Source organism: Petromyzon marinus, chromosome 37 (genome assembly GCF_048934315.1).
Source record: "Petromyzon marinus isolate PM22_M1 ecotype Great Lakes invasive population chromosome 37, UKy_Petmar_22M1.pri1.0, whole genome shotgun sequence".
NCBI lineage: Eukaryota > Metazoa > Chordata > Hyperoartia > Petromyzontiformes > Petromyzontidae > Petromyzon > Petromyzon marinus.
In genome coordinates this window covers 23026132-23053155 of record NC_133703.1, presented here as the reverse complement: position 1 = coordinate 23053155, position 27024 = coordinate 23026132, and the positions used below count along the sequence as shown (strand labels likewise).

Genomic DNA, 27024 nt, shown 5'->3' with positions numbered 1-27024 from the left:
CGTCCAATTCGTCCGCAGCTGAAAAACAAAAAGGGGGCTTTCCCCGGGCCAAGAAAACCCCCAAATGAATCCCGCTCTGCCAGCGGACGTGGCATCGTTTGGCCGCACCTCTGCGGGGCAGCTCACTGAGTCACCAGCCATCATCATCATCACCACGGACTTGTGCCTCTGGCCAGGTCTCTGACGTTCGCGCGCTCCTCCTTCGCATTGTGGGGGGGAGGGGTGGCTGTTGTATTGAGCCAATTAACGAAAACTTTACTGGCGGGGGAAGGGGCGGCGAGTGTGGGTGTAGTGAAAGCAAACAAAAGGAATTGTGGACATCGAGAGAGAGTAGCTGGGGAAGTATTTGCGGTCGTGTCGCCCACGTGTTCGGCTTGCACACACACGGGGCTGTTTGCCTTTCTGGCTGGGAAGAAAGATGTCGCTGGGTCATCGTGTGTTCATTTTGAGCCACGGCCTAGGTAGAAATACGAGTTAATGATTGGGGATCACGCACAACGCGCTAATGCACTGCTACACAGTATGTGATGTAGGGTGTAGTGGAGCTATCGGCACTGCTACACAGTATGTGATGTAGGGTGTAGTGGAGCTATCTGCACTGCTACACAGTATGTGATGTAGGGTGTAGTGGAGCTATCTGCACTGCTACACAGTATGTGATGTAGGGTGTAGTGGAGCTATCTGCACTGCTACACAGTATGTGATGTAGGGTGTAGTGGAGCTATCTGCACTGCTACACAGTATGTGATGTAGGGTGTAGTGGAGCTATCGGCACTGCTACACAGTATGTGATGTAGGGTGTAGTGGAGCTATCGGCACTGCTACACAGTATGTGATGTAGGGTGTAGTGGAGCTATCTGCACTGCTACACAGTATGTGATGTAGGGTGTAGTGGAGCTATCGGCACTGCTACACAGTATGTGATGTAGGGTGTAGTGGAGCTATCTGCACTGCTACACAGTATGTGATGTAGGGTGTAGTGGAGCTATCAGCACTGCTACACAGTATGTGATGTAGGGTGTAGTGGAGCTATCGGCACTGCTACACAGTATGTGATGTAGGGTGTAGTGGAGCTATCGGCACTGCTACACAGTATGTGATGTAGGGTGTAGTGGAGCTATCTGCACTGCTACACAGTATGTGATGTAGGGTGTAGTGGAGCTATCTGCACTGCTACACAGTATGTGATGTAGGGTGTAGTGGAGCTATCGGCACTGCTACACAGTATGTGATGTAGGGTGTAGTGGAGCTATCGGCACTGCTACACAGTATGTGATGTAGGGTGTAGTGGAGCTATCTGCACTGCTACACAGTATGTGATGTAGGGTGTAGTGGAGCTATCTGCACTGCTACACAGTATGTGATGTAGGGTGTAGTGGAGCTATCGGCACTGCTACACAGTATGTGATGTAGGGTGTAGTGGAGCTATCTGCACTGCTACACAGTATGTGATGTAGGGTGTAGTGGAGCTATCGGCACTGCTACACAGTATGTGATGTAGGGTGTAGTGGAGCTATCGCCATCATCGCGCCGACAACGCCGAGTTGGTGAGTATTGATGACACCACCCAGACCGTAAAGTTTCATTTGTAAGTGGGCAGTTGAAGTCGACGTTTCGGGCGATGGCCCTTCGCAGCAAGTTTCGCGCAGTGGCCTTCTTGCGCCGTGCAGAGAAGGCTCATTGCCCGAAACGTCTTGTTTTCATTTTAAATCCGCTGTTTGCTGTGTTGAGTTGTCTCGTTGTTAATTGTGCCTGGTGCACTACTGCCAACACAATGTTACCAGTTAAAGCGATGGTCATTGTGTTTAATTAGGGATACTTCTAACAATAAATATGTATTTGTACGTGTGCACGTCGCTTAGATTAATACAAATGCCGTAAACTCCGCGTTGTAAAACTCAACACCCCCTCGTATCTTTCAAGCAAGAGTTTTGTTTTTTGTGTCCTATAATCTGGACAATACGATAGTCTCTCTCGTGGTCGTTAAAACGTGCTGCGTTTCGTCATGGGCCGCGCAACAAATTGTTACCGATTGTATCGATCACGGGGAAGATGATGGGCCGAGTCGAACCCCGACCGGTATTTGAGCTTGTAGCCGTGAGTCTAGCGTACTGCACACAACTTGTCCACTTTATTTATCTTAAGGCATGGGAAGTACTCAACGTTGCTATGCAAGCGCTTTTAAGTAAAGCGCCGCACAGTTACAAGCACTTAAAACTTTCGTGAGTGCAGGAATTAATATTCCTGGTTCTTTCGGTAGAGTCACAGGGATAGAAAATAAAAAATAAAATCAACTTTTCTCTCCGCCTGATGAAGGCCGCTTGTGTTGCGATCGAAACGTCGTGGGGTTTTTTGTTGTTGTTGCTTTTATTCATTTTTATTTAATTTTATTTTCTATCTACGTGTCTTTACCGAAAAAAACAAGAATATAGTTAAAAACAAAAATACTGTGACTTTTTAAACTTTAATGAAAATTAAAGATAATTGTCTTAAGAAGTAAAACGCTGAGAATTTAATTATATTTTATTTTTATTATTTCCCTTGTACGTGACTTTACCGAAAGAACCAAGAATATAGTAAAACAAAAATATTGTGACTTTTATAACTTTAATGAAACTTTAATATCATTATCTTAAGAAGTAAAACGCTGAGAATGTAATAATATTGTATTATTTTATTATTTCCCTTCTGCGTGACTTTACCGAAAGAACCAAAAATATAGTTAAAAACAAAAATACTGTGACTTTTTAAATTTTAATGAAACTTAAATATAATTATCTTAAGAAGGAAAACGCTGAGAATTTAGTTATATTTTATTTTTTAATATTTTATTATTTCCCTTCTACGTGACTTTACCGAAAGAACCAAGAATATAGTAAAAACAAAAATACTGTGACTTTTTAAACTTTCATTAAAATTAAAGGTAATTATCTTAAGAAGTAAAACGCTGAGAATGTAATTATATTTATTTTTTATTATTTTATTATTTCCCTTCTGCGTGACTTTACCGAAAGAACCAAGATTATAGTTAAAAACAAAAATATTGTGACTTTTTAAACTTTGATGTCGTCCCGGCTCTGGCCACGAGAGGGAGCCGCACGGAGCCCCCCAAAGAGTCTCGGGGTGGGGGGCTCCTGGCCCACTCTTGCACTCGGAGGCATATACCAAGTACAAACATTAGTTGAATACCAAGGACACGTGAGTGGTTTGACCTTTTTAAAGTGTTATTATCTTAGAGGCGCAGTTATCTAAAGTTTTAGCAATGCTGTACACTGGCACGCGCAATAGCAATAATACTGCAACGTGTTGATTTCGGCCTCTCATTGCAGCGATCCAGCAGTGGATAGGCGGTGGCTGGTGACGATAACATGTCGCAAATAGCTTTACCAATACAGGTTTGGGCATTCAGAAAGCCCCTCGGGGTGGTATTTGGGTGTGGATCATTCTACTCGGCAGACTAACCTTTGTGAGACATTTTGAAAATCATGTTTCTGTGAAACACTCAAATTCAATACAGTCAAGGTACAGGTGTGCGGTGCTTGCTCTGGACACCGCTGCCAGTGGGACCTCCACTGGAGAGGGAGAGATGGCTCTTAGATAACCCCTCTAATTGGCCTAATTCTTCCACGGTGTTATAACTACAGCCCGGTATGTCTCGTATTTATTATGCATAATGTAAAGGTTATAACCTGTATTTGAAATAGGTCTGCGGTGTTTATTTGTTTTACCATTTAATGGTGATTGTCCCGCTGATTGTCATGTGAGTTCAGCCCATTAAATGATCTTCATATTATTAGGGTGATGCGTTCATTGATACTCCGCTGATATTTTAATGACCCTGTTACTACTTCTCAAGATGCGATTGAATGCAGTGCAGTACTCTTACCGAAATAACCAAGTTTAAGTGCAGTACTCCCTTGTAAAGACTGTTCCAGTAATACATACCATTTGCCAAATGTGTTCGTCCACATGTTGTGATCACGTGAATGCTCACAAAGTGGTGTGTTATTGTGCAGTATTGTGTGAAATGGTGAGACAGTGGAGTGACAAGGAATGCAAGTTTACATCATCGCTATTGTTTTGATGATAGACGGGTCACATCGGTGTGTACATTAGTAGCTCTTAAATGCCAATACAGTGCAGTGTGTTTGTATTGCACGTGTCTTTTAGTGTGGGCGCATGGACATTAAGTAGGCAGCGAGGTCATAGCTGCTGCCGATTGAAACGAAATCGGCAACCCAGCCACCTCGAAACGTCGCTCCAACGTGATAAGAGGAAGTGAATTTTACACACTTGAGTTTCATTGGGCTCTTTTCAAACACACATGATTACACGTCTTTAAACGCAAAGGTAGGTGTCGTTTCTTTAAGGTTCACCTTCTGGTGGAACGGACCTTTTGTTCCACTGAACTCTATATAATATAAACAAGACTGGCTTGTGCAACCGCTAACCGGAAAAACGGTTACGCTGTAACACATATTCAATGTGGTATTTGTGATTGGGTGGTCTTGGTTACTTGGTTACGTTGCTTTCTTGTTGCGCTAAAGTCCCAGTTCCACTTTGGCAGTGATTTACTCGAGCATTTGTTCTAAGTATCCCTCGCATATAATGAAATATGAACAAAACACATTGTATACAAGTTAGCCGAAACGAAATCTCTGGTGCAGGGATATGACTGAAAAAGACAACCGATAATATATATGCGCGCTGTACATTGCAATTTCTAAGGTATATAATAACCACAATTTCTCGTGCAACATTAAAACACAGAGTTAACATCATAACGGAACACACCGTAGCATGAAAAGGTCTATACTGCTGCAAATACGTGTCCAGAATGAAACATCACCATCAATAAATATTACAACAAACAGGTTCTTATGTGTATGTAAAGGCTTTTATTGCAATTAGCGGCAATCACTTACGCTCAGTGCAGTACCATTTGTTATTGACACTTCAAGCTAAATGTAATATTGCTGGGGCTCTTAACTGGGGCTCTAATTACAGTAACTAAATTACTAATAGGGTTTTTCCCCTTTTTTCTGGCAACAAAACTGACACCTTTTGCAAGGAATCATGTTTACATTAACCACAATACTTGCAGTCAAATGCAAAAAAAAATACTCTGATAATTTATGCATTGTCCTTGAAACTGATTGGTCCACACCAGAGACAGCTTTTCTTAGAGCCTAGTCTCATATGGTGTTCGACCAGATGACGCCAAAAGGCGCCTTTTTAGCACCTTTTGCGTTCATCTGAGACGAGGCTCTAAGAAAAGAAAAGCTGTCTGGTGTGGACCAATCAGTTTCAAGGACAATGCATAATTTATCGGAGTATTTTTTTTGTTTGCATTTGACTGCAAGTATTGTGGTTAATGTAAACATGATTGCTTGCAAAAGGTGTCAGTTTTGTTTGCCAGAAAAAAGGGGAAAACCCCTATTAGTGTATTTTGGTACTGGCAAAGGAGGCCTCATGAAACTAAATTACTGTTCAGTGACGAAATAAAGTGAAAAGCGGCACAACATTGCTGAATACAAAATCCCAACTCTTACATTATAGTTCCGATGGCTGCAGTATGACTTTGCTGTAAAGTAACACGCATTTCCCAATCAAATTATTGCACGTTGGGCTTTTTTTTTGCCAGCCGATGTTTTTTTTTTAATTTGTGGCACAAAAGCGCGTGCATATCGGGAAATGCACGTTTAAATAATAAACCTCACCACACAATATCCGGCATTTGCTCGTGTTACAGGAAAAGGTTTTCAACTTTTTGACTTAGTTTTCCCTTTTTAGTGAAAAGTCTTTTTATTTGTAGCGGAGAAACTTTCACATTCAAAATTAGTTTATTTTGGGTTGGATCGTGTAGGGCGCCGCGGTGGCGAGATGTTAACTACCTCGCCTGGTATCCAGGAGGTCGAGGGTTCGTTCCCGACTGTGATGCCTGTATATTTGGAGTCTGCATGTTCTCCCCATGGTTGCGTGGATTTTTTTCTCCAGGTTCTCTGGTGTCTCCCTCCAACATTTAGAATTGACGTGCGTTTAGGGTATTGGCTGCTGCTATAAATGTCCACGTGATAAGCCACTTCGTTGAGCTATCATTGGTAGGCAGGTCGCTTCTGAAAAAGAGCTGTTTATCTCCATGGGCCTTACATGGTAAAATAATATGACATAAATTTATTTTTACCTATAACCCTGCTACACAACCTGACAGCCAATCAAATAACCTTGTCACGTGGACAAATGTGCCGATTGATTCGGACGCTAACATTTTGTACAAGGTGAGGTCATACCAAATTGTCAAATGTTGATTGCTTTTCAACATTCCCGAATCAAGTGGCATATTTCCCAATGTCACAACTTCATACGATTGGCTCTTGGGTGGTTGAGAGTTAAGAGTTAAAAAAAAACTATTTATACGATCTAATCCAAAATTAACTAATTATTAATCATATCAGTCATGAAATCCCACGTATAAAATCATCTTTCACATCGTTATTATAACGTGCAGCCCCTTTGTCAAGCCACTGATGAATGGAGGCCTCCTCCCCACGCTGTCGGTCGACCTTTGTGGTTATTGAGCCTCGCGTCACGCTGGTTCGTGCAGGTCTGTCAAGGGAGGGCTTCCACAACTGGTATCGCTCGCCGCTGCTGTGTTAGCCTTTGCGGAAATCGAACTCCCAGTACCGCTGTGCCACTTGCACCCGTTCTATTCCCGTCTTAAGGCCAACTATAAATAAGTGCTGTTTTGCAAGTGCTCACTTTTGCGAAGGCTTTATGTTCTGTTTAACACGTAGGCTTTCGCGACCAGTATTATTCATTGTTCTGTATTGGGACGTAATGACATTTTAAAGACTATAATGAAACTAAAGGTTATTTATTGTGTAAGGTCACGGTAACACTGAGCCGTGCCTGGAGTGCAATACCGTAACCAGCATATCCTGCTTTGCCAAAGAACCACGTTCGAAGGTACCAGAAAGGCCGTGTCATTTGAATTCATGGTGCCCCAGGCGATATTATCAGCGGATGGGCAGAACTTGACTTGGTTGTTTTCCACTGCACGAATTCTGATGTTTGTGGAAGTTGGCAGAGCTTATGGGAAGTAAAAAAACGCTTAGAATTCTCCACACGTACATTTCCCTCTGCCAGCATGGAATTCACTTCCCACCCCGCCATCAATGGAAAATCATCTTGAGAGGCAACATCTGGTTTAATTGCTGCCACTGTTCAAGATCGAGAAAAAGAGGAAGGCCTTGAATTTCCCCCGATCCTTCCTCTTTTCCTCTACCAATGACTGTTTCGCTGTGTAAAATAAGATAAATAATGCTCGCTTTCCCCTGCTGGTCCAAGTTGCGACGTTTTTCTTCTACAGAGTATTGGGGTCCATTTGCACTTACGACACTATACTGTATCCGGATTACAATTGTGACATTTAATGGGAAAATACACTACTTTATGTGAGCCGCTACACATGTCTGCGTGTCTAATCAGACACAAGCATGTTGAGTATATAATGTACAATATGAATTTGGTGTTATTTAACTATATTTTTCAATCAAGCAAATTTACACGTACCTGTTTTGTAACTTACATATAAATAAATGAAAACTACTTATAACGACCGATGCCATCAGGAAACGGGGAATAATTAATAAAGAATCAGAACCGGTTGGTTCAGTTGGGCTGCTGCCTCAATAAGAGACATTGAGACGTTGCCCGGTGCTTTGTGTGTTTTTTATGCCATCTCATGCAGTCTGACTTCTCGGTATGGTCGGTTATTTCTGCCTGCATACAATCGGGGTGTCTGGCACATTGTTACGTGGTAAATAAATAGGAAAAGACAATAGTGTGGTCTGTTCCACAAAGTACAGGGGGCATATGAGGCAATAAGGGCTCAAGGGAACTATGGCCGTGGTCAGACTCATCATGGATTAAATAAGTTGCCTATTTCTTAACTAAACACTAATAAAATACAGTACATATTGTTGGTTCTTTCGGTAAAGTCACGTAGAAGAGAAACAATAAAATAATAAATATAATATTGTTTCCCTTCTACGTGGTGCATTTACCGACAGAACCCAAAATATGAATCCCTGCAGTCACGACAGCTTTAAATCAAAATTTAAAATACAGTACATTACACAATAACATAATGAAACATAAACATTAAGTGAGTGAACTTAATATTTTAATATTGAGGGCAGAAGTCCATGATTATGATGATAATGAGATAATGGGGGGGGGGGGGCGTGGGGAGGAAGGGCTTAGCCCACCCTCTTCCTCCGGGCCATTAATGACAGGTGAGTGGGCAGGGGAGGAAGCAGGCACAGACGAGGAGGCAGGCACAGTGGTGATGTTGGCTGGATCAGTGGTGCTGTTTCTGTTCTTAAAAAAAAAGTTAGGCTGGATGGATGCTGCTGCATTACTTTGTCTCGTGTGTAAGTCCCGGTACACCTCGCTGTGTGATTGCGATGCGATGCGGTCTGTGCGCTGCGAGAATCACGACAAGACAGAGACGGACAGCTAACAAGTTGCGCAGCGCCACGGTGGCGCGGACGAGAACCGCGCGGCCCCCAAAACGTTGTGAATGCTTTTTTGGGGACCCGTGCTTAGCCGTGGATATTCAAAATGTCTCGGCCGCCTTTGGTAAAATTGGTGTACAACTAATAAACCGTGTGTACATGAATGCCGTGGTTGGCAAGTCCGTGGTTGCCGAGGGATTATTACTGTATATAGAATAGTGTGGAAGAGTAGGCCAAAATAGAGGAGTTCTCCAGAGCTCTCTCTAGTGCTGGCCCCTCTTACAGTAGTGGCATGAGCAAAACATGTGAGGGCTGCACCTTAACCTTGTTACCCCTATACCTTTTAGAATGCGTCTGAGGTGACCCATTTAACCTGTTCGTTTTTTTATTTCTGTTACAGAACTGCATCTGGAGCAGCTTCAGCGTGTGAAAACCCCAGTAAATGGCAAATGTCAACCGGTTGAGGGAGAATCTTCCTGGCTTCGTGGAGGCCCTGAGGACGTGCGTCGATCCTGTCCTCGATGTCCTGCTGGCGAAGGGAGCGCTGGTGGAGGATGACGTCCATCGCGTGCGCGCCGGGAAGGTTCCGGATGACAAGGCGCGAGAGCTCCTGGCGAGGCTACGTGGCAGGGGCGAGGAGAGCTGCGAAATATTCCTCCGAGTCATGGACGGTCAGGAGTATGCTTCGCAGACCGCGCGGAGCCCCCAACGGCAGAGGCATCGGGAGTGTCTGAAGAAAAGGCACAAGGTTGTGCATGAATACGGGGTGTCCGGGCAAAGCGGCAAGATGGTTTGCTCTCATTACGTGCCGACGACCATCGTCGCCAGCAGAAAAGTGACGGACAGGCCCAGCAACGAGGTGCTGGACAACATCGAGAGGTACCAGTCGCTCTCCAACGAAGACGGTTCCTTCACGCACGTGTTGGAGAACGAGCGGATTTTCTTGGACGTGGCGGGTCAAGCGCCCCGGCTTGTGCTCGTGCTGGGCATCGCCGGGGTGGGGAAGTCCACGTTTCTCCAGAAGATCATATGCGACTGGGCAGACGAGGTGGCCTTCCTGCAGTTTCACACCATCTTGCATTTCACCTTCAAGCTGCTGAATCAGGAGGAGCTGGAACGAGAGATGAGCTTGCACGACCTGGTCGTCAAACACTACAGCCACCTGAAGGATGAGTTAGAGAAGATGCTTAAGGACGAGCAGGAAGGTCTGCTCGTCATCTTCGATGGTCTGGACGAAAGCAAGCTCAGCCTGAATTTTGAGACGACTCCGATATGCACCGATGTACTTCGCCCCCAGAGTCTGCCCCACATGCTCGTGAATATCCTTCGGGGAAGCCTGCTTGAAAATGCGACGGTTATGGTGACCTCCAGACCAGCTGCTTGTGGGACAATACCTGAAGACAAGGTGCAGCTTTTTGTTGAAATTTTGGGGTTTTCAAACGAGCAGAGGAAAGAGTACTTTTTAAAACACTGCGGAGAAGAGGAAAAAGCTAAGAATGTCCAACGATATATCAACATGAATAAACCCCTTTTATTGATGTGTCACATTCCAGCATTTTGCTGGATAGTCACTCACTCTTTGAAGGATATGCTGCCACAGGGACAAAGCGATCCAAGCAATGGCCCGCAGACCATGACCGAGATATATTCCACCTTCCTAAAACTCATCATCTCCTATCACGGCACAGAGGACACACGGAGCGTTCGCGTCCTGTGCAGGGACCTGACGAAGTACCGCGAGTGGATTCTCAATTTGGGGAAGGTCAGCTTTCTTGGAATGCTCTCTCAAAGCTACGAGTTTACCGACGAGTTCCTGCGAGCCAACGGCGTGGTGCTGTCCAACGTCCCCAGCATGTTCCTGCGTGAATTCCTGAAGCAGGAGAACATGTCGTGCAGGCAGGTGTTCCACTTCACTCACCTCACGCTGCAGGAGTATTTGGCCGCGCTGTACTTCGTCGTCGCGGTACTCCCGTCCTGCCGGCTGTATTTCGGCGAGGAGTACGGCCCGGCGGCTAGGATGGCAGCCCGGGGCAGGGCGTGGGTCGGCAGGCTCTTCAACCGGCAGAGGCACCTCCGGAGGCAGTTCTTGTGCGCCGTCAGGGCGTCGCAAGAACGCTCGGGCAAAGGACACCTTGACATGTTCTGCCGCTTCGCAGCGGGACTCCTGTCGGAGCGAACGCAGCAGCTGCTGCCGGGGCTGTTGGGCGAGCGGAGCAGCCCCGACGCAGGCGCCGTGGCGGCCGAACTGGAGGTGATGGTGACCCACGGTGAGCTCCCACCGGAGCAGTCGATCAACGTCCTGTACTGCCTGCAGGAACTGCGCATCACCAGCATTGTGGAGCCGGTGAGCATTTGACGCGGCCCACACACAGGCGCAAAAACTTTACGACTGCACGTGAAAATTGTAATGGGTAGTTTGGTGGTTATTTGGCCTGTTTGCTTTGCAGAACGGTGTTGTAAAGCAATTTCCAAGGTCTCTGTTCAGGCGTGGAAGAGCTTTCCAGGGCTACCTCTGTTTGATTCAACATGCTGTGGAGATTCCTGTCGTGGATTTCCTTCTGCCAGCAGTGGCTTGAGCAAGCAATTGCATTTTATGATAAAAGATAATATTTGTTTAAGCAAGCAGCTCTCTGAACCCAGAAAGTCGAAACCAGCATATTGATACGTATAATATGCTGCAGAGGCACTTTGCAGTGATACTTTCATCATGTTTTTTTCCGCTGCGTCTTAAAAAAGTGTTTTCTCACATGCATACCTGTCAACCCCTTATCAGTGCCTACCTTATTACAGACCAATTTAAACCTTATTGGTCACTCCGTGCCCTTATAACTCTCAACGGTCATCCTACAAAGTCTCATCACAAGGAAGAAACACAAACAAATAGAGCAAAAACAAATGCCCGTATTGAAACGGCTGTACGCCGTATGGACCTGAACTCAATTTCCCTGCACAAGAATACGGGTAAACCGTATGCACTGACTGGTATGCATATGTAGAGAATCTAACATGGCGACAACTATCGTGCCGCAGAATATAACGTAAGGGTTGCTATGCATTCTTGTTACCAATGCAGGACGCGAATCGCTGCGCCACCACTTCACCGCCAGCGGTGGGAATGCGTTTGTGAATTTCCCCGTGGCTTTGCGCGCTGTAGGTGAAGAAGCTGCTGCACGGAAGGGGAAAGGCCAAAACATTGCGCCCGTGTGACTACACGGCGCTAGCCTTTCTGCTGCAGCTGGAGCTGACGACGTCCTCCCGGCAAGAGCTGCCGCTCTGGCTCGAGGGTTGCGACCTGAACCACGAAGGCCTCCGACGCCTCCTCCCCATCCTTCCGCTCTACTCCAAGATGTGGTACGAGTGCACATGTAGCGCGAGTTATTACTTCAAATTTGTCCCGAATTGTTTATTGTTGGTGATTGCTCTCCAACACTCCGTGTGCTGAAGCAGTGATAAATTGGCATGGTTGTTTCAAGTGTCAACTTTGGTACAGCACGGTCAAATAATCCTCGCGACTCGCACACCATGGAGTTTCCCTCATCCAGCAGTAGATCGGTAAAAGGACTCTACGTATGCAAGTAAAGTCAAATTGTGTACTTTGTGGCTCGTGCTGCTGAGCTGCGTGTCCGTGCCCTCATCGCTTCTTGACTTGGCCACTGTGACTCCCTCCTCTACGGCCTCCCTGATGTCCACCTTCATAAACTCCGGATGGCTAAAAATGGTGCTGCCCCGCATTCCCACCCGGTCGTGTGAACATCTCCCTCTTTTTTTTTTTCCCCTTTCGCTGGCTCATCCGTTGCCACATTTCCCATAACCTCGGGCTCAAAAATCCTCAGAAACTTTGTCCCCTCCTATCTCTATCCTCCCTCATCTCTCCCTCTCTTCCGCCTCTCAAAATCTCCAGTCTCTTTACATATCCCTACTCTCCAAATCGAAATTCAATCTGAAATCCCTTTGGGTGGGCACTCCGATTCCTATTTTGCCACCTCGATGTGGCACTCCCTCTCGGTATCTTTCAGATTAACGCCCTCCCACAATTCATATCTCATCTTATTATCTTTTTACTGGGGGTTGAAGGGAGTGGCACGGGACCGCTCTGCGCTCCTGACCCCCAGAAACTTTCTACTCCCCTACCCCAAATGTATCCAACTTCCCTTTTATTTTCCCTTGCCTTTTCTCTGTAATCTACTTGCCCCTTGTCATAAGGGCACCACGGTGGCGAGATATTAACTACCTCGCCTGGTATACAGGAGGTCGTGGATTCGATCCCGACCCTGACACCTGCTGTATATTTCTCCCCGTGGTCGCGTAGATTTGTTTCCACAGGTTTCTCCCTCCACACTTAGAAACAACGTGCGTTTAGAGTATTTGGCTGCTACAGTGAGGGAAAAAAGTATTTGATCCCCTGTTGATTTTGTACGTTTGCCCACTGACAATGAAATGATCAGTCTATAATTTTAATGGTAGGTTTATTTGAACAATGAGAGACAGAATAACAACAAAAAATCCAGAAAAACGCATGTCAAAAATGTTATAAATTGATTTGAATTTTAATGAGGGAAATAAATATTTGACCCTTCTGCAAAACATGACTTAGTACTTGGTGGCAAACCCTTGTTGGCAATCACAGAGGTCAGACGTTTCTTGTAGTTGGCCACCAGGTTTGCACACATCTCAGGAGGGATTTTGTCCCACTCCTTTTTGCAGATCTTCTCCAAGTCATTAAGGTTTCGAGGCTGACGTTTGGCAACTCGAACCTTCAGCTCCCTCCACAGATTTTCTATGGGATTAAGGTCTGGAGACTGGCTAGGCTACTCCAGGACCTTAATGTGCTTCTTGAGCCACACCTTTGTTGCCTTGGCCGTTTGTTTTGGGTCATTGTCATGCTGGAATACCCATCCACGACCCATTTTCAATGCCCTGGCTGAGGGAAGGAGGTTCTCACCCAAGATTTGACGGTACATGGCCCCGTCCATCGTCCCTTTAGTGCAGTGAAGTTGTCCTGTCCCCTTAGCAGAAAAACACCCCCAAAGCATAATGTTTCCACTTCCATGTTTGCCAGGGGGAATGTGTTCTTGGGGTCATAGGCAGCAGCATTCCTCCTCCTCCAAACACTGCGAGTTGAGTTGATGCCAAAGAGCTCCATTTTGGTCTCATCTGACCACAGCACTTTCACCCAGTTGTCCTCTGAATCATTCAGATGTTCATTGGCAAACTTCAGACGGGCATGTATATGTGCTTTCTTGAGCATGGGGACCTTGCGGGCGTTGCAGGATTTCAGTCCTTCACAGCGTAGTGTGTTACCAATTGTTTTCTTGGTGACTATGGTCCCAGCTGCCTTGAGATCATCGACAAGATCCTTCCGTGTAGTTCTGGGCTGATTCCTCACCGTTCTCATGATCATTGCAACTCCACGAGGTGAGATCTTGCATGGAGCCCCAGGCCGAGGGAGATTGACAGTTCTTTTGTGTTTCTTGCATTTGCGCTTAATATCACCAACTGTTGTCACCTTCTCACCAAGTTGCTTGGCAATGGTCTTGTAGCCCATTCCAGCCTTGTGTAGGTCTACAATCTTGTCCCTGACATCCTTGGGGAGCTCTTTGGTCTTGGCCATGGTGGAGAGTTGGGAATATGATTGATTGATTGCTTCTGTGGACTGGTGTCTTTTATACAGGTAACAAGCTGAAATTAGGAGCACTCCCTTTAAGATTGTGCTCCTAATCTCAGCTCGTTACCTGTATAAAAGACCTGGGAGCCAGAAATCTTTCTGATTGAGAGGGGGTCAAATACTTATTTCCCTCATTAAAATCCAAATCAATTTATAACATTTTTGACATGCGTTTTTTCTGGATTTTGTTGTTGTTTTTCTGTCTCTGACTGTTCAAATAAACCTACCATTAAAATTATAGACTGATCATTTCTTTGTCAGTGGACAAACGTACAAAATCAGCAGGGGATCAAATACTTTTTTCCCTCGCCGTATACCCCACTTCCATGCCTCTCTACCTTCCTCCAACCTCCCTCTCTCTTTATTCTCTTTCTGTTGCTGTTAATCTTGTTCTCCACATTTCTTTTAAATTATTTTAACCCTTTTTTTTAAATACAGTTTTATAGATGGTTATCCAAATTAAGGAAGCAGACGCCAGGGATGTAGAGTTTATTGAAGCACATGGCATAGGCAGGTTCAAAATATAACACGTTGGTAATAATCATTGTACTGTTGTATATATAGGTGTTATGAAAATTGATGAAAATAATGAACATTAAATGAAATTTGAAATTTGCATAATTTATCCGAAATTATGTTAATCGGTGTAATTATGTGCATAAATTATGCTGATTCTAGAGATAATCGTATTAATTTATGCGAGTGGGCGTGGTTATGATAATGCAGGTCGTTATGGATTATCAGGTCGAGCCTCGGTGACGAGGATTGTGTTATGAATTGGAATAACGCAATTAATCGTATGCAGTGACGCAGGCGTTGTGAGCGTGAATGAGGGAGAGTCGATTCGACTCTGCTCTTTAATTCCGTATTATCGATAAGGATACGATTACTCTCGATTGAACATTATGAATTATGTGTGGTGATAGTGTGCTTATGATAGGTCTCCAGGATTCAGATCTCATACGCAGAACAATATTATGCAGAATTTCAGGAAGAATCACACACAAACCTTCTGCTTTAATCAATTTTATTTCTAGCTAACTTTAATTTTTGGATAATATAAAAACTCAATCTCGGGATTTTGGAATTTCAACACAGCGTTAATATGATACCATCACGATTGCGTTGTTTCACCTCGATAGCGGCACCTGTGGTTAATTCCCGACGCGTAACGCAATCGATCGGTTGTTGAGAGAGAGATTAAAAACATGCGAACTATTCTATCAAACCTTAACTTTATAATATGCAAACTCGTATGCTTGAATTGTTACACAACACGGCACTTGGTCTTTGATTCGTATCCAATCCTTAATACATTCTGATATGCGAAGTTATTATGCTTGAAATCGTCAGCACAGTACCACGTTGATGTTCGTTCATTGATTCATAACGATTATGAATTTAAAGCGTTCGACTGAAATACTTCTAATTGCCTTATCAACACCACTCGATGGCCGCAATGCTTCGTTACTTGAATTGTCACACAACACAGCATTCGGTCATTGATCATGCGCGGCCCTTAATGCAATTATTGTCACGTTGTTAACAATAGGATGACTGATTATTATGCAACGCTACTCGTTGACAGGGCACTCCAACCAGTATTATTCTTGGAGGCACAAATATGTGTTTGAATTCGTTATTTCATTCGTGGATACCAGCAAGATTATGCAGAAAGACAAATATTAACGAACGACTCAAGTATTCCTAATCAACTTCTCAACGCGACTCAATGGGTGGCGATGTTTCCTTTTGAGATCCTTATCTCGGGCCAATCTTTTAATTAATTGTGGCCAGACCCTTGACAGGGAACCGGTTGAACAAGCTCTTCACCCCCGCGAGCGGCGCTCCGTGGTGAGGTGCCAAGAATTAATCCTTGTTAATGGGTCAGTTGGTAATGTATGTGGTTAGAAGTACAGCCCCAGCACAATATTACAGAGGAAAATTATGAACACTCTTAAAAACGATGGATTATTCACTCGGTCGTTGCGTTGTTTCCACAATCACGGATGGTTCAATGGCTTGAGGTTTTAGGCTTTGTTAATGTGTTGAATGGTGTGTGTGTTGAATGGTATGAGTGGTGAAAGAGTAGGCCAATGTTCGGAATCGATTCTTTGCGTCAAGCAGACGTCTGGTTTGTCGTGTAGTGGGGAGCAGTGTATCATACGTATCAGTTGATTCTTCTTTCAGTAGTTGGTTCGGACTCGACGGACGTTGGTGAACGAGTAGATACGTTGTTGTAGCTGCGATGACCGTCTGGTTGATGGCGTTAGAAGCACGCCCGCAGCGGCGCAGTTGTACGCGGACGGTAGGTAATGCGCGCAGTGTGTCTGCGAGCAGCTGGCACGCTGGTGCTCCGTCGTCGGCGGTTGTAGATTGCAGGCACACGATTCGCTCGTGGTGGCGCTGGCCGCTAACAGCGGCAGCGGGTCGCCAATCGGCGACACTTGCCAATTCGGCGAGTTGTAGAAGAGTCTCCGGCGTCGGTGATGGCTGGTCTTCTGCTGAGATGAGTTGAGATGAGTCTTCTGTTGAGCTGAGTTGAGAAGAGTCTTCTTCTGTTGAGCTGGCCCCGAGGGCTGATGAGCTGATTTCAATGCTGAAACGGCTCCTTTTTATGCCAAAAATCTCTCTCCTTCTCGGCTCCCCCTCACGAGGCGGAGCTATCTTTGATCTGATCGTATGTCGGTGGGGGGGGTTCGTGTGTCGGTGGTGGGGGGGGTTCGTGTGTCAGTGTGTATGTTTGTGTGTGTGTCATTTATGACACGGTTCTGTTCGGGTCTTTCCTCAAGCCATAAACATCAAGACAACAGATACCTCGATTGATCTTGGTGGCGTCTGGTTGTCTATTCCATCCACCCAGAGAGAGGGGCGGGTTCCCCCCCCCCCCTTTTTCGTACACGTTTTCGACGCACAAAGAAATGGTTAAGATTTTTTGAAGTTTAACATTTCACATCACAGTTGGTATCTTATCATACACAGTTATGATCCTGCTTGTGATTCATAGTATTTGATTTATTTCCAAGTGAAGATGCTCTTCCGAGCATATGCATTTTATCACGTGCTGCAGGGAAAGAAAAAGGTGGCCGGGATCTTCCCATCTCTCTATACTTTGCAAATATCATTTCGACTCCACATTCTACCAGGCTAATCCACCCCGTTACCTTGGCTCTTACTTCCCTCTTTTGCTGCCCGTGTGCAGGGTGGGGTGGGGGCCACTACTAAGTTCCGTGTGTGGCAGATGGTCCCCGCGATAACGATCTGTTTGCCCTGGCGTGAAATTCCTCTCTCGCGCTCTTCGGGAGAGACAAAGGTGGTCGGGAGCACCTCTTTATACTTTCGACTTATATTTCTCAAATACCATTTGGTCCCATGTTCGCCAAGACTCGTGTTTGTAACTACGTCCTCCCGACACCTCTCGGTTTTACCGAGGTTCGAATTGTTATGATGGAATTATTAAAAAGAAAAATAATTATCATCCTGAGTTTAAGAGGTCCGTTTCTTGATTGTTGGAATCCATATCCCTTGGTTCTGTAAGGTTCTATAATGGAATGTCGTGTAAGGTTAACACGTTGTTATTATTAATATTATATTGCAATTTTCTTTAAAACTTGCTTTGCCTGGTTGCCGTGTGTGGGGTGGGGTGTGTCTCATCAAACCCGGCTTGCTTTTCCAGATGGCCCCTTGTGATAAGGTGTAATTCCTGCTTCTCCGCGCTGTGAGAGAGACAAAGGTGGTCGGGGTTGCTTGGGATATTGTTTAAACTCTTTCGCAAGTTTGCCCGTTGTCTCATTCCTTCTCGATAACCTTTGATGTGACTCGGTATTCCTGCTCCAAGCTTTGTTTTAACAGTAAAAGTATTAAAGGTGAAAATCATTTGATAGCGAATTAATCATTGGATAATAATTCACTGATGTGTCTGGTGGCCTGTTCTTAATTGGAGTGAGCGTTAGGATCGCTAATTTTATCTTATTCTTGTTGTTGCCTTTTAATTTTTTTTGTTGTTTTACTGGCATATAAGGAAAAGAATATGTATACGATTTACCCTGTTGGCGTCTCCGTGTCTGCTCTCTTGGTGTTCTGACCTCGGAGGGACCTTTCCTAAGGGGCCCATCAAACTCTTGTTCATCTGGAGATTTTCGCCGATAGCTGTTACATCCTCGCCTTGAGAGTTTTATTATTTATTTATATATATGGCCTGTTGATGACCGACATCTGGTTTTTCGTGTTTCTGGCTTACGGGTTTTATTCATTATTAAAAAATATATATGTTTGTCACAAAAGAAAGGAAAAAGAAATCTATGTGTATGCATCTGTAAATATTCTTATGAATATTAATTGTGGAAAAAGGGCCGTATACAACAGTACTCCGCATTTTGTCTATGTTATTGTCAATTCCCATACATGCCGCCTGTGTGTACCTCCATCGTTTGTTCAATAAAATACTTTTGGAAGAAAACATTTTAAGTTTTTAATAATTCTTCATCACGTGGTTAAGCACTGAGACACTGTAGCTTGAAGGGCGCACTATTAAAAGCAATTTTTTTTAATTTTTGTATCCTGTGACAGCTTCAGCAACAACAAACTGGGGGAGAAGGGAGCAGAGGTGATTGCTGAAGCCCTACGTAGCGAGGATTGTCGGATAAAGGCTCTCTAGTAAGTACTGAATCGCCCCAAAACACACCGTTATTATTACAGTAAAACCCGCCGGGAAACTGGCAGTATAAGCATGTTACAAATGAGTAACCCATACAAACAAAGTCTGTCAGATTCCTTTTATTTCACGTCGGGTTCGATTATTTTAACAAACGTTAAGCTTTGGTTACATTTAACATTTCCGCCTTAAAAGCTTTCCGCCGCTGTTCATCGGTTCACATTAGTGTGCGTGTGTACTCGTGTGGCGTACGTATGAATACGTCGTCTGAAAATTTGTTTCGCTGCACATTCGCTTGCAGCATTACTCACAACAATGTCGGTGCTGAGGGAGCCAGACATGTGGCAGAGGCCCTGATGGTGAACACGAGCTTGGATGACCTCAGGTGAGGGTTTTGTCACCTTGAGGTGTACTCGCGTTGCCACCTGTGCTAGCTTTTCCCCCGGATCTTCCTCTTTAACCCTTCCCCGTTCTGAGACGTCTGCAAGTTGCAGAGCTACCTCGGAGATCACTTCCAGTGGCACGCAGTAGGAGGCAGCACGTTTACTCTTTCCTTGCAACATGAGGATACAGCTCGTCGCGTGACACACCAAACGCGCTATATATTTTTTATTTATTCACATCCGTAGGAGAAATTTCGATTTAAAGCTTTCGTGACTGCAATGATTCATCTTCTTTGGTTCTTTCGGTAAAGTCACGTAGAATGAGAATAAAATAATAATATAATAATATTGTGTTATTTTATTTTATCAATTTATTATTTTATTCTCATTCTACGTGACTTTACCGAAAGAACCAAAGAAGACGTAGGAGAAATGTTACGTGGTGATTTTGTTGAGTTAATTTTGACCTGGTTGAGACCATTAACTAACCACACTTGACCACCCAGTTCAATCACAGGTGTCTGAAACCCAGATTCAAACCCAGGATCACAGCGGTGCCTATACTCTTTTGTTCTTTCGGTAAAGTCACGTAGATATAAAATAAATTAAATCACGAAGTTCCGGGCGCAACACAAGCGTCCGTCATCAGGTGGGACAACCACAGCAAGAAACAATTGCTGAAGTGGGCAAAAGGGCTGCTGTGACAAGAGGCTATATAGGTAAGAGAGGGGGGAGGAGCCAGGGAGGAGAGATAGAGGGGGGTGTGGGGAAGGGGGAGTGGAGCGCTGCCAAGTGAAGCGCTGCTAGAAGGGATTAAAGGGCGAGTCAAAATGCCAGGGGGGGAGGGAAGTGAGCGGGGCTGTGAGTGGGAGGCTGACGAAGACTGGAGATGCGGATATGAAGGCAACACAATAAAGCCGTTAAGGTTTTACCTGGTTAATGACATCCTTCCAATGATTGCTCAAATTGTATCCATCTTCTCGGTTGAAGTTATGTCTAGGTTTATATATCTGGATGGCTTCATGAACAAACCTTTGATAGTAGCCCGAAGGTGTGCAGACCAAGGTACTCTGGTACTCTGGTACCTTGGTCTCGGAAAAAACAATATCATGAAAACCCACAGCGTTATAGCAATGGTCAGCCACGGCGGAGGTATTAGTTCTGCCGTGTTTCAGATCTGACTTGTGCTCGCGAACACGGTCCGAGTTTCGTTTCCCCAATGTAACACCCACCACAGGTGCAACTTAGTTTGTAGACTCCAGGTGCCTGTTCAGTGAACTGGCCTTGAGCCACCCGGCCCACTTAGATTGTAAACACGAGACCATTCCCGGGACGCTCGCTCCCAGGTTGTGTGTTGTCTCATCATGGGCGGTTTAGTCACATAATTATGAATCGTTTCTTTCGGACTAAATGCGTCGCATCGGATCGCCTGACCACCCCCCCCCCCCAAAACCTTTGATGCCGTAGGTTCGCCTGTAACAAAATCGGTGCAGAGGGAGCGCGCTACATCGGAGAGATGCTGAAGGTCAACACAACTTTAACCAACTTGAGGTTAGCATTTACTCGTATAAAGTTATAAAGTGGTGTTATCATTTTGGACTTGTCCTTACAGATAAGTTGCCCAATTAATGAAAGGGTTGCCCAAGAGTTGGCGCTAAAATACAGCGCAAAGTGGAGAAGCTTCTTCAGGCCAAGGCAATGACATCACACTCCACGTGCACGCACCTCGCTTCGTCGTGATGCCATTACGTGTGATGTCATCTCGCAACATCACGCGTTTACATCATAGAATTGTTTGTTGTCCTTCCCCCGCACCTCCGATGAACACGGTTGGCTACATACGGTGTGCGAAAGAATTTCAACATACATACATTACGACTAATTAAATATTTCTGAGGACAAAAGTATAATGGAAAGTGTTACAGAATCCGTACGTATGTACGATTTTTCTTCCTCAGTGTATAAGAAAATGTTTCCTATGTTGTAGGTTGAGAGACAATCATATGTGCGACGAGGGAGGAAGCTATATCGTCGAAGGTCTTCGGCTCAACACAGGAATGAAGGAGATCTGGTGCGTGGCATTCATATGGCACTGGCGCGCAGCCTCCTTTACCACCTCACAAGACAAAAGCAGACTGCATTTACAGAAACGTGAAATACTCATTCGGTCGTTTCAATTGTAGTGGCGTAGAAGAGTGAAGGTAGCATTCGCTTAAACATCCACACGGGCAGGCCAGCAACCTTATTGCTGTAGCAACCTTTTTGGTATACTGCCTCACAGGCCATGACGTGGTCTGCAGGACGTTTCACACGCGTGACGACGTTTGTGCGATCCTCCAACCCAGGCCACGCAATCACAAATCGTATCCAAAAGATAACGCGGTGTCAATGTCGTCTATTATATATATTTTTCTGCACATTGTTAAATTATTATTTGTGGTTTTATTTCAGGCCAGTGTTAATGACGAATATGCTTTTGATTGCAGGTGTGCGCATCTACGCTCGGTATTAAATACACTCATGTTGTGTTTTTCAGACTGTTTACGACTATGGTAAACCTGGATTCAGGAACATCCGCATGCTTTCTGTGTTTGATTGTCTTTTATTGTCTGTTCATATGTAAAACTATACATTTTTGTAATACAAACACAGAAGCAGTTTTAAATCACAGAATCGGCACGCGTTGTCGAGGCAATGTCTTCATTGATTTGTACGACACCTGTTTAAAGTTTAACCTTTGTGGTTGTATTGTTTCTTCCAGGCTGTATGATAACAACTTCACTAAAACAACCAAAGATATGCTGAAAGACTTGAAGGAGGAGAAGGCCGACCTACAGATATACTTAGAAGGATTTTGAAAATCAGCGTTTTATTATGATCATCATCGGCCATTTCCGCTCCGTTGCTGCATATAGAGAGGTGTGCAGTTTAGTCAACGTCGACAGAGGCGATTGATTTTATGAAGCTCAACATTGATTGTACCTTCACAGATACGTCGGTGAGCAGCTTTGGAATCGGTGATTACATTGAGGATGCAAGGAGAGTACGTGTAGAATTAGTTGCACCCTCTGGGGTTTCTTCAATATGACTCTTAATCTACACCAGATGGTGCAGTGGCTGGAACAATGTGACCCACAACTCAAAGAATACTGGGTTTAAATACAAGCCAAGGTGGTCGCTTGTTTCCTCAGGTAATGAGTAAAGCACCGTCTCCTTTTGGAATGGTCACGGTCAGCAGTACATCACTAAATGCTGGAAAAATTATGCTGGAAGATATTTGTCAAAGCATATCTACACCAGGTGGCATGCCTTGTGAAGTCTCTTCATCCAGTACTGCTTTTGTCCACCCAAAATGTTAAAGCATACACCGCAGTATATTGTAGACCACTCGTGGTGGAGTGCTGTGTGGGTACCTGACCTTTTCCTACCTGTTTGGCCGGTATTCAAAATTGGACCAAATTACTTGATAATAAGTGGAATTTGGAGGCCATCCACCTTCAAGTGTCAAAGTTAATTTCGTTTAGCCACCTGAGAACTCATTTGCAAGAGTGTTACGGTCGCCAAAATGACAAAAACAACAAGAAATCCAAACCGAAAACAACCATCACATGGGAAATCAAACATATTGCACGAACATGACTCTCTGTTAAATAAAAGTTAAATATAAAATTCCCTTCAAAAAATGAAGTTACAGGTGACTTTAAATTTCGATTTACAGGTGACCGTGGCACTAATATGTAAATAGACAAGAATATGAAATGCCATTCCGAGTGAAGTTATCAACGTGTGGTGGCATTGTGAGCGGGGCAGACTTTTTACAGAACAATGGGGGTCAAGAGGTCAACACAGCCAATTGCGTTGAAGCCATCACCCCTCACCATTGCTGCCTTGTGCTAGATCGCACGGCCGTTTGCCTTGTGTGAAGCACTCCAATGCCTTTTTGCTATGAAAGAAGTTTCGTCTTGACGGCCATGGCTTTCTGTTACTACTGCGGGGTGACCCCAAGTGAATTGCGGTTTGACCCTTTTCAAGTCCGTGTTGCGTTTTCTTTCGTCTCACGCAATAATTCCAAGTGCAGCATTGCAATTTGAACGTCAAATCTGTACTACATATTTGGTGTGTACAGGATAGACTTAAAAACATGTTTTTATGAAAAAAGAATCTGCGCAAATATAATGGCAGCTCCTCCTCGTGGGCAACTGCCATGGCAAGTTGCAATCGGATCAGATGCAGAGGTCACGTGACTACTCGATGGCTCGCCCTCTTAAAAAAAAATGGCTTTTAAGTCTGAATGCGAGGCAGTAGTTTGGCTTATTCATATTTTTTTACTTGTGCGATTGTATGAAGATGGTGGTGTGGTGAGTTGGTCTGATGGGCCATGATGGGCCTCTTGAGTCATGTGAACTGCAGATGATTTCACTCTATAGGACCAGTCATTGTTAAACAAACACCACCAAGTTGCCATAGCTCATGGTTGATGCCGGAACACGATTGCCCTAAAATTGTACGAGTGGATCATGGCATTAAGCCACGAGCATGTGATGAATAAGAATACGACCTATAACAATTCGCTCAATGAAACGAAGACATTAACTTCATCCAGTTTATTTAAGACCTATGGGTCGGTGCACGTTGCCTCGCTAACACCACGCACCATTTTTAGAGGAGATTTACAACTCTATGTAAATCCCAAAGGTTCCCCCAACTTCCAACGAAACGGCCTGTTTCTATGGATTCTTGGAGTAACGGGAGAAACATGCCACGCCGTCCCCAACTGCTCCCGTCTGACATACAAGGCCCATTTTAATCGTGTATCTACTTACATTATTTTGAGGTATCTGAAATAAATGTCTGTTTACTTGAAGAGCAATGAGCAATATATATCCTTCAATGTTTTATTTTCTGAATAGATCTCGGTGGATATGCAAATTTCCTTGCCAGCAGGAAGTATGAATTCAGTTCCTGTTTACTTGAACACGTGTCAGAGGTGGCGCCACAACCTCAGTACTGAACGCGGAACTATTTGTCTTGTGATACTGTATCTTATTTACTAATTGGTCTGTTCACAGAATCTTTGATTTAAAGCAGTATTCATGCATTCAGCTATTTGTATATTTCTTTACAATTATCTGTGGTTTTTATGACTGAACCTTGGAGCATTTGAGCCATCGTATTTGTTATATATCATCATCCTGTTAATTACATTATTTCTTAGTCCTATAATTGTTGAGTTGTCTTGTTTTTAGCAAACACTGGTTATACGACTGAACTTGGAGGAATTACAGCCATCTTATCACTGTTTGCTATATATTGTCAGCAAGACAGGTGGAAGTAAAGCTTGCAATCTTAATGATAAAGCATTAAATACAGTCATTGGATTGGTGGAATAACTCTTGATGTCATGCAAGAAGTATGTCCAGCTTTTGGAGCAAAAGTGGAAACCTGCTTTACATGTTTACACAAACAAAATGGCTTTGTGCTTGCAGAATCAGAATCTTTATTTATCCTGGAGAAATCTGAGCTATGAAGCTCTTCTTCAGAGATGTCCAGTGGGAGTGGGTCAGAAAGCTACAACCAACGATACAAAAAACGGAGTGCAAGGTATAGGAAAGGTAACAAAAAATCGCTAAAGTAAATAGGTAAAAAAGATTAACGTTGAAACGTTGATTAGCGCATCGTGTAGCGCTCGTCGAGAGGAATAGATTGCCGTATCGTTCGCCTTCAACAGACATAAAACGACGTTGCGACGCAGTTTGTGCGAGAGTCGGGGGGCTTATGTGACTCCGGGGTCCGGCCATGAGGTTCAATTGGCTAATCCAACAAATGTGAGTGCTCCGATGGGTCGCGGAAACGAATATTCCGTGGGGCGAGACTCCCAAAATCCATGAGGTTTGGCAAATGTTAATAGAGTGGTTAGACAGGTGCCTCGCAACTCCAATAAAAAAATGTGTATTGCGAGTCACGCGGCTAGAAACTCCAAAAAATGTGCGATTTTATTTAATGTTATTTGAGTATCGCAGTGAGATAATAATTCGTCGGCGTGTGTGAGACACTTCTCCCATAGTAGCGTGGAATTTTGGAGTTCAACTCTAATATGATGACGGTTTTATAATTTAGCGTTTGTCCATCGATGGATAAGTATCTTACGCGAACCATCGCACTCAACCATCCACTCCATTGAGGGGTCTTCCCCGTCTCCAAGCACCTCCGATGAGCACGGTTGGCTATTTACGGTGCAAAAGATGTTCATTTATACAAGTAAGGTCACACAATTTCAGAAACTATTTACAGTTTAGAAAGGGGATTAGTTTTTTTTTATATTGGTGAACGGCTTATCCTTGTGAAATGACACCGACTCTGTACGAAGCGCCTCTTAATTTTAACCACAACACTATGGCCCCCCCCCTCTCTTCGTGCTCTCTCCCCCACCCCCTCCTCGTGCTCTCCCCCCCCCCCTCGTGCTCTCTCCCCCCCCCCCCTCCTCGTGCTCTCCCCCTCCTCGTGCTCTCCCCCCCCCCTCCTCGTGCTCCCCCCCCCTCTCTTCGTGCTCTCTCCCCCACCCCCTCCTCGTGCTCTCCCCCCCTCGTGCTCTCTCCCCCCCCCCCTCCTCGTGCTCTCCCCCCCCCCTCGTGCTCTCCCCCCCCCTCCTCGTGCTCTCCCCCCCCCTCCTCGTGCTCTCCCCCCCCCTCCTCGTGCTCTCCCCCCCCCTCGTGCTCTCTCCCCCCCCCCTCCTCGTGCTCTCCCCCTCCTCGTGCTCTCCCCCCCCCTCCTCGTGCTCCCCCCCCCTCTCTTCGTGCTCTCTCCCCCACCCCCTCCTCGTGCTCTCCCCCCCCCTCGTGCTCTCTCCCCCCCCCTCCTCGTGCTCTCCCCCCCCCTCCTCGTGCTCTCCCCCCCCCTCCTCGTGCTCTCCCCCCCCCCTCCTCGTGCTCTCCCCCCCCTCGTGCTCTCTCCCCCCCCCCCTCCTCGTGCTCTCCCCCCCCCCTCCTCGTGCTCTCCCCCCCCCTCCTCGTGCTCTCCCCCACCCCCTCCTCGTACTCCCCCCCCCCATCCTCGTGCTCTCCCCCACCCCCTCCTCGTACTCCCCCCCCCCATCCTCGTGCTCTCCCCCCCCCCTCCTCGTACTCCCCCCCCCCATCCTCGTGCTCTCCCCCCCCCCCATCCTCGTGCCCCCTCCCCGTGCCCTCCCCCCCCTCCCCGTGCCCCCCCCTCTCCCCGTGCTCTCCCTTTTTACCTTTCTCGAGCCCCCCTTTCTCGAACTTTCCCTCGCTGTTTTTCCCCGCAGCCAATCCCTGTCCTCCAACGGTTCCCAACCGTCGCCTCTGGGCCCCGCTCTGTTTCCCGCTTAAACCTCTCCTCCAATCCCTGCAAGCCCTGCCTCTCGACCAATCGTCGTGGAGGCCTCTTTCCGCCAATAGGAGGCCTTGGCCTACTTTTTGAATTACAGTTTGGCTGCACGTTGGCTTGAGGCGAGCGTCTCTTCATTTCGGTCATTACACTTGTACAGATGTTGGTTTCCGTGTTATAAATGGAATGGCAGGCGTATTTATTGTTTTACAATAAACGTGCAGGGGACTCAGGAGAAAGTGAAATAATGAAATAACGCACGTTGAGGTAATTGACGACGCGTGCCGTAAGTGGGGACGATAAGCACTGTCCGATCAGTGCGGGGCCTAGCGGGTATATAAGAAGAGGCGGGGCCTAGCGGGTATATAAGAAGAGGCGGGGCCTAGCGGGTATATAAGAAGAGGCGGGCCCTAGCGGGTATATAAGAAGAGGCGGGGCCTAGCGGGTATATAAGAAGAG

General features: G+C 45.5%; 1 protein-coding gene across 3 annotated transcripts; it reads left to right on the top strand.

Annotated features, from left to right (window-relative positions):
• The first annotated feature begins 87 nt into the window (after window positions 1-87).
• LOC116949582 (protein NLRC3-like) lies at window positions 88-24594 on the top strand. Of its 3 annotated transcripts, none has more exons than XM_032967034.2 (8): window positions 88-176; window positions 8920-10863; window positions 11674-11870; window positions 18754-18840; window positions 19140-19223; window positions 20689-20772; window positions 21209-21292; window positions 21983-24594. In XM_032967034.2, exons 2-8 carry the CDS (start codon window positions 8962-8964, stop codon window positions 22077-22079), a joined length of 2535 nt encoding a protein of 844 aa, XP_032822925.2. In that variant the 5' UTR covers window positions 88-176; window positions 8920-8961; the 3' UTR covers window positions 22080-24594. The 3 variants fall into 3 exon arrangements, with proteins under 3 accessions (XP_032822925.2, XP_075928565.1, XP_032822924.2); XM_032967033.2 differs by lacking the exon at window positions 88-176 and adding an exon at window positions 230-1547; XM_076072450.1 differs by lacking the exons at window positions 88-176; window positions 20689-20772; window positions 21209-21292; window positions 21983-24594 and adding exons at window positions 226-1547; window positions 20834-21190.
• The last annotated feature ends 2430 nt before the right edge of the window (window positions 24595-27024 follow it).